We start from the raw sequence: 13,890 nt of genomic DNA, 5'->3' as shown, positions 1-13,890 counted from the left end.
CTACCTCCATAGTTTCTCCACGACTTACTTCAAGGATTGCTCCACAGATTTTTCGTGATTCCCCAATGAACTTTTCTCAGCTCTCAGAACTCCCCAGGAATCTTGCCAAGTGTACATAAACAAATTTATATTTCTTCAAATATTGATCAATTAATGCAATAAACGATTCTTCCAGAAGCGTGGGTTCGATCCGCACTCTAATCGGGAGAAGCTTTTCGTCAAAAAATCTTTATTTTATGTATGGCTACGGACACTGCCTTATGTTGATGATTGATCAGCCTGTTCAAAGGTTGATGAAGATAGAGTCTTTTAATAGTATACATCTGAGAATCACGTCAGTAATTAACCCTGAAATCTGCTTTCTGTAATTTCTTTTAGGGAAGAAAGAAGGCTAATACCCTTTTCATTGAATTCACACAAATAATTACTTGCATTTTTGCCATGTTATTTCCTACTTGAAGCTGTCTCTAAACCAGATCCTTTCCCCTATTGCGGTATTTTGTACATACAAAAATTTTAAAAAGTGTATCGATTGTGTTCAATCACCAGAAACGCCCACCACCCCCCACTTCCCCTTATATAACTACGTAGTTTATGGGCAGCTCCTTTCGGGTGTTTCAGGTGGTAACAAGACGTTTTTATGCTCGGAGTGCTAATTAGTTTTAGCAATAACTAGTAACTAAAACAAATGTCAAAATAATAGACTAATATCTGAGCACTGACATGGGAATACTAAAACACACACGAGGGTTTAAGACATCACGAAATTTACGGTTTTCAACTAACATACATTTCTTCGCCTTCATTAGCCGAGTGATTAGGGTCCGCGGCTATAAAGCAAAGCCATGCTGAAGGCACCTGAAGGTGTCTGTGTTAAATTCCCTGTCTGTCCAGGATCTTTTCGTAATGGAAATTTACTTGACTTCCCTGGGTATAGAGTATCATCGCACCTGCCATATGATATACGAATGCTAAAATGGAAACTTGGGCAATGAAAGCTCTCAGTTAATTTAATTTGTAATTTTGTAATATGTTAATAACTGTGGAAGTGCCCCTTCCCCTTGGTTATGCGACCTTGCCGCGATGGGAGGGCATAATCCATTAGCCCATATGATGGAAACCAAAGGCGTAACCTGTAGTGGTGGTATCACATTTTGGCATTTTTTTCTTAAAGCCGCGTCATAATTCATATGGCATAGACGCAATAACATCTCGGATGTGATCCAACGGACATTCTGCGTCATTGATAGAATTGATGCCCATTTCAAATAATTAATCTATTCGATGTGGACATTGATACTATTGGTGACGTTCAGTTTGCCTTTTGCTAACCAGAATGATCCGTAGCCACTCTTGCTATTAGCTAGCTAGATACATCGTTATCATATACAACGTAGGGAATACTTAGGAACTCTTAGGAAAATGACTAGTAGATTCACTGAGTAGAAATAAGTGGCGACAATCTTATTTTAATATGGTTTTTACATTGCCATAATAAGAAATACCTCTTTTGTAACAGCGGTATAAATAATCTAATTCCAGCTTCATTTTCGCAAAATTTACAAGTAGAAAGTAGGCGTTGTGAAGCATTGCATTTGCCACCGAAAAGTGAATCTTGTAGGAGACTGTAATAGAAGCCTAAGGTAACTTTACTCTTCAATATTCACTATAAAAATGACTATGGAAAGTAAGACGCTGAGATCGATCATTAGGGTACACTTGCTAGTTTCGAAAAATTGTTGAACAGACAAGGAAAGCGACTTTTTTCTTTAAGGATATATGAACGTAATGACCAATAAATACTTTTAACAACAAAAAATGAAATTAACTAGAACTACTACTAAACAGCCTAATTTTGTTAAGACTTGACGACACTTGACATATAAGACTCTAATCTTACGTAAAAGACAATAGTAATCAGAATAGCACTTGAATGACAAATTATTCAAAACCATTTCGACTAGACAGTATTAGTAATGCACTACTATTTCAAACAAATTCTACACTACTATTTCAAACAAATTCTAATGGAGCTGCTGATTTTCATAATGCTTCCTTTTCTCAGAAGCAAGGGAATATGGGTACTTTTCAAAAACTACCACGTCACAATACTAATAAAAAACAGTGTTCATGTGGGCGCCATTGCCTAGTCCGTCTGAGTATTGGTCCTGGTAGAGGGGAAACTTGGCAAAAGCCAGACCGAGGGTTCAGCCTTGACAAGTTAAGCTGTCAGGCAGCTCCAACTGAATACCATACAAAAAAAAAAAAAAAAAATGTTAATAACTGTGGAAGTGCTCATTGAACACTAAGCTGAGAAGCAGGCTCTATCACAATGAGGACGTAATGCCAAGAAGAAGAAGACCATTCTTCGCCATCGGTGGTATCATCACTTCCGCTATCACGGCTCCAAAGGTTCAAGCTGCTCATTTCTTTGTTTTGTGGTGATCTGGTTACGTATGGCCTAATAAAACAATTAAAAAGCATATTCTCACCTTGTAGGGTCGGTGATCCAGTAGTAGTATGTGTCCCAATAAAAGTGGTAGTGCGGTTTTAAGGGTGTTATAGGCAATTTTTATTTTTTTTATGTATTTTTAGGAGATAATAGGAATGGGTATCAAAATAAATTGGAAATTAGTAAGGAAATAGTAGAAAACAATTTAAAACCTTAACTTTTTTGCTCCTTTGCACCAGTAATAGTGGGGGGTTCCTATAATAGTGAGTTTCAATGGGAATTCAATGTAAACTACTATTATAGGAACAGAGGTTACCAAATATCACTATTACTGGAACATGTTCCAGTAATGGAGGAAATGCTTTTTCAAACAATTAAATGATTTTATCAGATTATTTTTTACGTTAAACAAAATAGTAAAGCTTTCGAATGACGCATTCAGAAACGAAAAAGTGCTTTCGTTATTTTTTGACGATTTTTTATTCCTCAACCCGTTACTATTGCCTCTATCACCGGTACAGACGCCCTAACTATCCAAAAAGTATCCGCCTTTTTCGCCAGAGAAAATAGATCCGCGCTAACGTCTCCCGGTACTTTTTATGTTGATTTGCAGCATTAGCCTTCCGTGGAAGCACTGGTCCCTCCTCGCTAGAAAATCTTCCTCCGCGTTTCCCTTGCGCCTGCGAAACCGTCGAACTCATCATATTTTCATTCACTGTAAAATTACGGCTATTGGTGTCAGAGATCATCGACAGCTGGGTGCAGTCCGGATTGAACTCCTCGGCCGTCAATTGGCCAGCATCGTTCTTGGTCGGAGTGGAAGACTTTATGCCGCGAATCTCGTATTGAGCGACCGGCAAAGCGTAATCTGCCTCGACGCTGTCCGCAATCCAGGCCGGAGAAAGGCACTCCTTTTTGCATGGCTCCTTGAAATTTTGCCGATCCAACCGATCCAACACTGTTCTTCTCCAGGATCAGTATATCGGTTATTTCCGATTTAAACGCTCCAATGTAGTTTCCCCCGTTGTTCTCGATCAGTTGCTTGTTCTGGTTCCTTTTCTGCGTGGACAATCCGGGTGAGGTTATCGGCAACAAGTAGAACACCGAAAGGGCATACTTGGAGAATACGAAATCCGTTGTTTTACCCAGTCTGAGTGCATAATCTTCAGCTTGATCTCGGCGGCCGTCGACGCCACCAAATGAATTCCGGCTGGCATTAAGAATGTCCAGGTAATATCCGGCTGATTTCGTTCTTTTCGATTGTAATCCGGAACTGCATATCGTTAGATTCTTCATGGCCGTCATCAGCACCGGATACTTTCCCAGGGGAATCGCTTTATTGTCCAAAAAGCAGCTGATCAAACACCGGGGTCCGATCAGAACCGCTGGACTGCCGGATGTTTTCGTAAGCCGCTCCGGAGAACTGTTCAAAGACGTGCTCATAGTTTCACTTCTTGATTGTTGTTATTCACTGGCACTCGTGGCATTAATTATTGAACGTTTCTAAACTTCCCGAAAAAGATTTTTCCGACGAAAACGCGAGTTTACCAAAATTTTCCGCACAAAACTTCGATCACGAACCCGACCCGGTTTTTTCTCTTTCAGTTCGATTGAAAACTTGAAACATAAACACCATTACATGCGATTAGGGCGAATTAGTTTCCATCTTCACCAACAACAAAACAACAATTTGGGTTTATTCGTAACTGTTTTCGAAAAATATGTTATAATTAGATTTGATTCGATAGGTATTAAATTCAACGGTGATTATTATCTGTAAAATATGAATGGTTTACAAGGCATCAGATTTTAAAGCTCAATGTTTGCAAACTGGGTTCCGCCCTAATCGCAAGTTATGCTAGCTTATCACGATTGACGTTTCTGTTAATGAACACATCTGAATGTGAGGTTCACTTCGTCACTCGCATAGAAATGAACTAGTCACCTCATTCGAGTCGACTCTCGGAATCGCAACAAAAGGTTCATTCGAGAGCGAAGTGACCATTCTCGATTCCTCTCACTCCACTCGAGGAATAACCACGAATGTTAGCGCCACGATAGGCTCTGCGTCGGTTATGTCGGGAAGTGCCGTCCATCGATCAAAACGTGGTCGATTTGCGATTCTGTCTGCTGAGGAGATCTCCAGGTGTACCGATACGGGAGGCTGTGCTGGAAATAGGTGCTACAAATTGCCATATTCTTGGAGGCGGCAAAATCTATCAGTCGTAGGCCGTTCTCGTTCGTCAGCCGGTGGGCGCTGAACTTTCCAATCGTCGGTCTGAACTCCTCCTTCTGGCCAATCTCAGCGTTCAAATCACCTATGATGATCTTGACGTCGTGGCTTGGGCAGCGGTCGTACTCGCTTTCGAGCTGCGCGTGAAATGCGTCCTTGTCATCATCAGTGTTTCCGGAGTGAGGGCTATGCACGTTGCTCCTTATGCTACTCACGAACCATTCATGAATCTGCTTCAGAATCCTACAGAACTGTGCTCTTGAATACTTCTTAAATCTAACTCAGATTCTACATCAAATATGCGATATACTCCCAAAGAAATGCCTTACATCTTCCTAGAATCGGCCTCTGATTCCACTTGAATCTTCATCTAGCAATACGGCTTTAGTTACCTCCAGATGCCAGTTCAAAACTCTATTCAACTTCTACCGAATCTTCCTCAAATTCCTTCAGTAAGCTGCCTCTGATTAGTTCTGGAATCTTTCCATATTCTAATACGTAATATTTTAACGCATGGTGGGCAGTCTCCTCGTTTGACACATAAACGATCAAAACTTATCGTTTGCGAATTTTTACTTATCACTGGTTCTTCCCTTCCTTCCACAGCCATAACCTGGTGATAGAGGATCAGGAGGAGCAGCGACGCCTGGCGGGAGTGGACGCCCTGTTGAACCTCGCCGGCATTACCAACTACGCCCCGATGTCAGGAAGCTCTGGCAGCACTGGCCTGAAGCGACATGCCGAGCCCTCAAGCTACGACGAACCGTCGGCGCCGATGTATGGCCAACGCTCCCCTTACCATCAACCGCCGTCGCATCATCAGCTCCAGCAGCAGCTGGAAACCACTCCGCCATCGGGATATGGCCAGCAACAGCCGCCATCTTCGATCCGCAGCTACTACACGCCGGACGATCTGAGCCTGCAGTACTCTCCATCGCCGTCGCCGTCGAAAAAGAGCAAAACCCTATCCTCCTCGTCGTCCTCGAATGCGGCAGCGGCGGCCTCCGCCTCAGCTTCCGTGCGGATGCTCAAAAAGTTCAAGAAGAAGGCCTCCTGGGCACGGTAATATCGTGCCGAAACGGATTGTCCCGGACAGCGTCAAGGGGAAGCTGTCAAAGCCCTAGTTTAATTCCTTCGCGGATGGTACACCTCGGATCGTTTGCGTGGATACCGTTTCTTCGTATGTTAAGTGCTAAAATCAAAGCTCTAGTTAATTATGCTTTATATTTATAGTCAATTTTTTTTCCGTGTAAGTGTTTTTTTAAGCCAGACAGACTGTGTAAGGATGCGAAAATGTTTTTCTTACGAATGTTCGAGTTAAAAGTGCTAAGTTAATAGTTTTTGTTGTGAAAAAAATATTGCAGCATTTTGTAGAGGAACGTATCAATCCTATTTGTTTTGGATGTCATATTTGACAGTTAACATAGATGAACCACTAAACGCGATAACTCAATTGATGAAACATCAAACATTTACAGTCAAAAAATGAATCAGAATTTGACATAGAGACCAAACGTCAAATCAATCTGTCAACCTGTCGTAAAAGTGTCAATTTGTTTCAAAAGAGAAACGGCTGCGTAGATTTATGTTAGGCGACGTCTTTCGCAAACGTACGCTCAAAAACCCCAATTGCATTTGAATGTTTATTTTTTTCTGTTGAAAAAGTTATTATTTATTTAGATGGGTCGGAAGAAGCAGCAGTACTAAAAACAAAGAAAAATTTATAAATTTAGAGGACATACACTAGAAAGAGAGCGACAGTTCAGGGAGCGGAGGGATCACAGCCCCGGCCCGGCTGTCAGTTGATAGTTATTAGGGAGACATTTATCGGTCGGAACAGAAGGAGGAATGAACTTAGTCACTCGCGCCTTTAATTTTTACCTAGAGTTTAGGGAGATAATTTTTCTATAAACTATTAACAATAACTACTGGCAAGTGCGATAAGCTGTGCGCAAGAGGGTGAAAGCGGATAAAGTTATCGATAAGAATCATTACAATCACAAACATACATACAAAGATACATATAACATGCAAACACAAATAGCAATGTAAACAAATCCAGAAGCAAAAAGCTACATCTGTCACTGTCACGACGCGTGACAGACAGACAATTACCGGGAAGCGCTTCAAACACCAATCAAAGTTGGCCACGGCTTGATTTTGAGCCTCTGGAAGCAGTGCATAGCAGCTTTCTTGTTTCTGTTTTCCTATTTCGCCACTTGTCAAGCTTTGTTTTTGTTTTGCTTTTAGAAACGGTGCCAATGCAGTTGAGAAGTGTGTTATAAGTCGGAAATTTAGGGAGATCTGTTTCTATTTTCCTGTAACAAAACAGTCGAGAGTTCTCGTTAAGCATATTAGAGGGTAAGTTTCATTGCAGTTGTAGCGCTAAGTTCTGATATGATTGATGATTTCAAATTGTGGTTAAGTTTGTACGAGGTAAACACGTTGTTGAAACAGTACTAAGGTGACGATTACGCCGCCGCTTCAAGGCGGGGCCCTTATTGGAAGGTTATAAATATGAAAATGTATCATTTATTGAGTTGACGTTTTGAGTTGTTTTATTTTCCGCAGTTTCAGAAAGCCTTTTCTTATGTTTTTCGTTGTTGAAGTTTTTTCGATTTTTATCTCACGCGCTGAACAATCACAGTCACCGTTGTCCTAGCAGACGAACGAATCAGTACTGATAAGCAGTTGAACTCATCTAGATAAGTAGCACATTCTTCGATTCATCATCGCCTCTGAACGACTTGTTGCCTACCTTTAGGGGAATATTTTATCGAAGCAGATTTTGATGTTGATATCATTAGGGCTAGTGTAGGAACGGTATCGTTCTCAATGACACGGACATGTTTTGCTTGATCAGATCACTGCAAAGACCAGCATCGACGATGCTTTCGAACACAAGTAAGATGTGCCAAACCGAACTCAATAATCACTTACACATATACGTTACCACTAGGGACGAGCCTTCATTTCTAGCGCCTCTTTGTTAAATGGAACACGCTACCTGTTCCGGACGTTTTGTGTTATCTATACTAATCTACGCCGTTTCATCTATATTGAATCTATTGTTATATAGTCTTCCAGATGTATATTTACAACGTACCCGTAAGCGGTACGCACACCATGCGTAGAATAATTAGTGGAACTCATCCGTTAGGGGTCACTCTCTAGAATAGAACAAAAAACTATGAAAGCCTGTTGAAAAATGCTACCTAATAGTAGAACACTAACCAAATGTTAACAAATATATAATCTAACACAAAATAAAAACACATTCACAAATTCCGTTTAGAGCGTAGGTAAGACTTACACACACTCACAAACCTGGGTAAACAATAATTCTAAACAAATAAAAACCATTAGAAACTGGTGAGAACCGTGTCGTACCAAAATATTAATCCCTACGCTTTACCGTTACACCAACACACTGTAATTCACACATCCACACGTACTTATCGCCAGCAAAAAAGCAACCTGTTAGTATTAGTGAAGCGATAGGGAAGCACATCTTTCATACACGCGCGCATCGCTGATTGACCGAAGAGTACCCCATCATCACCCCTCGTAGGACCGTTAGATAAACCATTCACCGTAGGAAGGGTTTTAACAAGTTAAACTTAAATCTTTACAAAATCCCAAAAATAGACTGCACTAACGTTTTAAGAGTCAGATAACAAGCAATATACTACCCCACAAGTCTCGCAAAAAATGACACATTAACACCCTTTTAGCGACAGATACGCGATAGGCACTCTAGACGGACTCACAATGAGAAACAAAGCAACCCATGACGACGCAGCTCTCTGACTCCGACCGTCTGATGGAACGATTTTGAAGTTCACACATACATACACTCTCACATTCACACCTATTGACCTGTTTCTAGCTCCGCCGAGGAGAGGTTGATGGTTTATGCAGAACAAAGTCGACAAAATCGAGAAAATATATCGATCATCACTAGGGATGCGCCCTTTGTGGAAGGAAGGAAACCTGCTCGGGGATGATCAAAAGTGAAACGATGTTTGGAAGTTTTTTTTTTCTAGAGCGATCCGAAATTTCCCGCAAATTACACTCTCAAATTCTGGATAAGTTATCTTGTAAGATTCCAAAGAAAGTTGTTATCGACCATGATGTTGCTTAGACAAGCGCCGCTTGAAAATCAATGAACAGCTGTTGAGTGTAGAGAAAAGACATTCGCCACCTGTTTGGAGTGTTTATTGCATTAAAAAATATCTGGTCCGCTATCGAAAAGCCAAATCAGATTGGTAACATTCTAGTTTGTCCACCTAAATACGATCCCTTGCCTCCTTTACTCAATAACTGTTGGGTTTTCCACCCACATGCTGACTATCTGCTGGTGCAAATTTGCCGGCAACCTTTCAATACCATGCTTTTCTGTGACCGTATTCTATACGCCATACATATGTTCGTTATAGTCCTACTTCCACTTCTCAATCACCACCTGTCCATCAGTTAAGATTCTTCCGTGAATAGCAAGAATCAAATTCTATCACCTCGCAGTTCCCGGCAGATGTTCAAGCCAGTTATGGATCAACTAAGGGTATTTTTTCAGAATGAAATATAATTAAAAAATAATGATGTCGATGTATAAAACAAAATTACTTCCGTGGCATTGCAGAACACTGTTTTAGAGAATACACGTCAATATTTGCGGTTATTTACCGAAAAGTGTCGATTTCGATAAGATTTCTAACGTTGCTCATCCCACAAATGGGGATGGGAGAGGAAGATCCTTATTAGGATGGATTATATAAATTGGACATGCACATAATTTGGACAGGCTAGTCGTGCTATGCTCATTCCTAATGCGATGGTGAGGAATATATGTAAGGGAAATCATGTATTGCATTATTAATACACTATGCTACCAATTCATGATGACAATTTTCATAACAATAACAAATAGGGTGGATGTACCAATAGTGGAGGTACTAAGCACGATTGAACTTCATTTAACCGCCTTAATTCAAGAAGCGCAATAAATGTACATGTTAATGTTGTAACGGGAAGTAACGACCATTGACTTAATGAGAAAAATGATTTCATCGCAGTAATCCACGGTATGTCAGTGAAAAATAATACCTCCACTATTGGTACACTGTTCCTTTAGTTGCGGTATATTTTTAATTTGTGTTCCTATAGTTGCGGTTTCCGTTGTTTTCTTATGGGATCCTCCACTATAGGAACACTTTACCGCAACTATTGGTACAAGTTTTAGCAGTTTCAGTGATATTTCAGCAGTTCTAAACCAATTTGTACGATCTTTTCAACTATTCCATGTATCAACAAGCCAATACGTCGATTGGCAGTGTCGGTTTGTGGCTAAAGTGATGAAATTAGTGGAAACGGCACTACCGCAACTATAGGAACACCCACAACTAAGGGAACACTTACCCTAGGCTTCAAAAGTATCAAAATTGTAAATTGTATCAAGAGAACATCGGTGAAATGAATGCAAGAGGATGTACATTGCCCATAGCTGCATATTTATCACATTCGACATTTTTGACAATAATTATTGATAATAATTATTCCGAGTTAATACCGTAGAGAGTCATCAAATGATAAATACTTTCGATCAACTTACTGAAATCTGTGAGATTGTTATAGAAAATTCCTTTCTTTAAGTGAAATCGATAGAACTGGATTATATAAGTAAATAAGGTGGATTGCAGACTTTAATAAATCAATACCAATGCAATAAATCAATAATAGTTCAAGTTTTCTTGGTTAGAATTTCAATGTATGAAATATAGAATATTAAAACGATAATCACATAAATGTGCTTTGCATCAAGAGATAGGTCACATTTGTATAAGTAACTACAAAAAAGTGGGTCAAGCTGATATTGCTTTTTTTTTGAGAAATATTTAACAAGAAACAACTCTTTTTTCCTTCTCTTCATCCTCATCCTTTTGCTTCTTCTTCTTTAAGGTATTACATCCCAACAGAGGAAAAGCCTTTTTACAGCTTATTGTTCTTATTAACACTTCCGTAGTTATCAATTGAGAGTTTTTTTTACCAAAGTACATTTTTGAATTTTTGCCAGCCGGTTCGCGATCAAATGTGGGGTTATGTTGCAAAAGTTTTGCAAATTTAAATTAATGTTTCCTGTGCTTTAAACTGTCAAAATCAATTCTGTAAAATGATTATGGTGATTTTTCTTCCAAAGTTATCACTACCAACTTCGAGTGGGATGGACTAATCGCCATTCTAGAACAGCGCCACCTTCACCTTTTAGCTCTGCGTTCGCTAGCACAAAACAAAACTAAGTTCTACCGTTTTGTTTAGTAAAACATTATCGAATAGGTTTATCAATCACACAAAAGTGTACAAACTCCAGAACAAGCATAATCAAATTAGAACCTTTTGGTTAGAATCTCTTTTGTTAAGTTTTATGAATAAGTGTATGGCAGTTGTTATAAGCTCTCTATTAAACTTTTTGTCTCCACGTGAAGAAGAGGTGCGTGTCTACTCAAAGATCAAGATCCCTACAAATTTGAGATAGGAACGTGCTTGACAAGGGACCATCCATTATTAACAGTTTATCAAATTGTCACCCATTTCAGTCCTTTTCCCGCTTCCTTGATGCAAACTTATTACACTGCGGAACACGTTTTTTTCTCTAGCACCAAAATACCGCTGTTCACTCAATTAAGGGTTGCTAAATCTATTGCCGTTTTCAGAAATCTCATAGCACGTCTAGTTTTTGAGATATTTGCTGTTGAAAAAGCAAAAACGGCTATTTCAGCCAACTTGCATGCAAGTTTGCCAGCTTGTAAGGTAATATATTGGCTTGATTTGCCACAGAATTCAAACTTTTCGTGTAATACAATACTTATCATCAAAGTTTGTAATACTTTCGATGTGGAAAAGTTATTTTTTGATGGTTTAGAGAATTGTTGTATTTTGCCATATAGAAGAAACGAAGAATTTTGTATGGAGACTGCAAGCATGTTGAAAAAATCGGTTTAATCAAAATTAATTCGCGCAATTTCAATCAAATTATGTGTGAAATAAAAGTTTATGTTCTATTTTGCATGTTTGGTGGATTAGATTACAAAAAAGTTTGACAAATTTTACCTTAAATTTCATGTAAACATTAATAAAACCAGTGTTTTTTTACAACTTTGGCGACTTGTAGCTAAAAATTGTGACGTACTGGAACATTTCTGAGAATGGCACCAGATTCAGCAACCCCAAATCTACTAGAGACACATAATTTGATCCTTGAGACACGCAAAAATGTCATTTTTGTTACGCTGTGTTATATACAGATTTCAAATATTTCAATAGATTGTTAAGTTTTGCTGGACCTTTGCAACAGGACCTAATCAATGCAGAGTTGCTTAATATCAATCATATCAGCTGATGGCTGATGGTCTGAAACTATCACTATCACTTGCGAGCTATCAATATCATTTTGATTTGACAACCAACAGCAGTGATGCGACATCGCACTCTAGATCATAATCACTGCGGAATGAGTGATCACGTGGTATTTATCCATGCTATTACTGTTTTTCAGTGACCAACAAATAGATTCAACCAATCTGCAATATTGTCAAAAATATCGTGTTGATAAATTGCCATTTTAACTGCTTGATTTAAGGCTGAACTTAACCCATCAGTGATATTCATAGTATATCACCATCAATGCACTTGTGATGGAGTAGACAGCATGATATTGATATGATGTAGATTGATCCGAATTGTATCGCAGTCGGCCTGTACAAATCAGCAAATTTTTAGCGTTGATAGTGACAGCGAGCAACTCTGAATCAATGGCTGTTGCTATAATCTGTGACATTTAATCGAGTTTGAGAGAAATGTACAAAATTTGACGGGGTCGACAGTCTTATCAAAAATAAAATAAACTCAATTCCTATTGCTAAAACATTCTTGAGTTCATTCCCAGATACATCCCTTATAACAAAGAACTGAACATTCTGATTGATATATGTCTATCACATGCACATTGAAAATTCTATGATGCCATGTCATATAAGAAAAGGTAGAGGTCTCTACAACTATCCTAGGTAAGGACTGTTCATTTTATAAAGTGGGCACCTTGTGCATGCTGTATCTTCTTATTTTATCGGTTTTCTGTACATCGTTCGACTAATATTGAACAATGTTGTGATAATAAAAAAGCCTCCAACATAATTAAATTTCACACGAATAAGAAACAGCGTTTAGCATGATCGATTTTTGGAGGTTATCAAAATCAATGATCGTTAAAATTTTCAAAATTTTCAAATCAGAAGCCTGCTAAAAAAATTAAGTTAGTTTTGGAGCAACAACTTTCCAGATATCATTAAATAATTTTCATAAATTTTTATTGAAAAATATTTTAAATTAATAGGGAACTGATATTAGTAGAATTTTTTGGTTTAAAGTACGTCCTGACGAAAGTACTAATATAGTAATCATATGAAAAAAAATAACTAACGCCTTCATAGAGGTGCTCATTTAGTCCCCACGTCACATTTAAAACACAATCGGAAAATAAAAATAAATGTTTTATTTTTAGAAGATCTCTCAAAACCCTAGGGGTCCAGATAGCCGTAGCGGTAAACGCGCAGCTATTCAGCATGACCATGCTGAGGGTCGTGGGTTCGAATCCCGCTGTTCGAGGATCTTTTCGTGAAGGAAATTCTCTCGATTCCCAGGGCATAGAGTATATTCGTACCTGCCACACGATATACACATGCAAAAATGGTCAATCGGAAGCTCTCAGTTAATAACTGTGGAAGTGCTCATAAGAACACTAATCTGAGAAGCAGGCTTTGTCCCAGTTGGGACGTAATGCCAGAAAGAAGAAGAAGATCTCTCAAAACCCAATGACAAGCATTCAAACTAGCAACACTGCTGTAATGAAATCGATTTTATTTTCCACATATTATTTTCATAATATATTATTCGTAGATTACCGATTGGAATGTTTGGACAAAAACGTATACAATTTGATGTATATCGATAAATACGCATTACATGATTTTAAAAGTATGAGAGTTTTTAGTAAAATGACCATAAAGTAAAATATATACTTAAGAATGCGAATAAATCTTACGATTTTGCTCTCGTTTATACAAATATATTTTCTTCAGAAATCTAAACTAGTTTTGAACACGCCTTTTACTATTTTATTTTCATTTTATAATATGAAAAACGAATCATG

General features: G+C 38.7%; 1 protein-coding gene across 7 annotated transcripts in view; it reads left to right on the top strand.

Moving 5' to 3' along the window:
- The window catches only part of LOC5571132, a 104,462-nt gene extending 96,556 nt beyond the window's left edge, over nucleotides 1-7,906 (top strand). For all 7 annotated transcript variants that reach the window (XM_021850079.1, XM_021850077.1, XM_021850078.1 and 4 more), the window contains one exon: nucleotides 5,292-7,906. In XM_021850079.1, the coding sequence (XP_021705771.1) occupies nucleotides 5,292-5,751 (460 nt within the window). In that variant the 3' untranslated portion in view covers nucleotides 5,752-7,906. The remainder of the gene's footprint in view (nucleotides 1-5,291) is intronic.
- The last annotated feature ends 5,984 nt before the right edge of the window (nucleotides 7,907-13,890 follow it).

This window comes from Aedes aegypti, chromosome 3, assembly GCF_002204515.2.
Source record: "Aedes aegypti strain LVP_AGWG chromosome 3, AaegL5.0 Primary Assembly, whole genome shotgun sequence".
Classification (NCBI taxonomy): Eukaryota; Metazoa; Arthropoda; class Insecta; order Diptera; family Culicidae; genus Aedes; species Aedes aegypti.
This window is presented reverse-complemented; position numbering and strand designations above follow the sequence as displayed.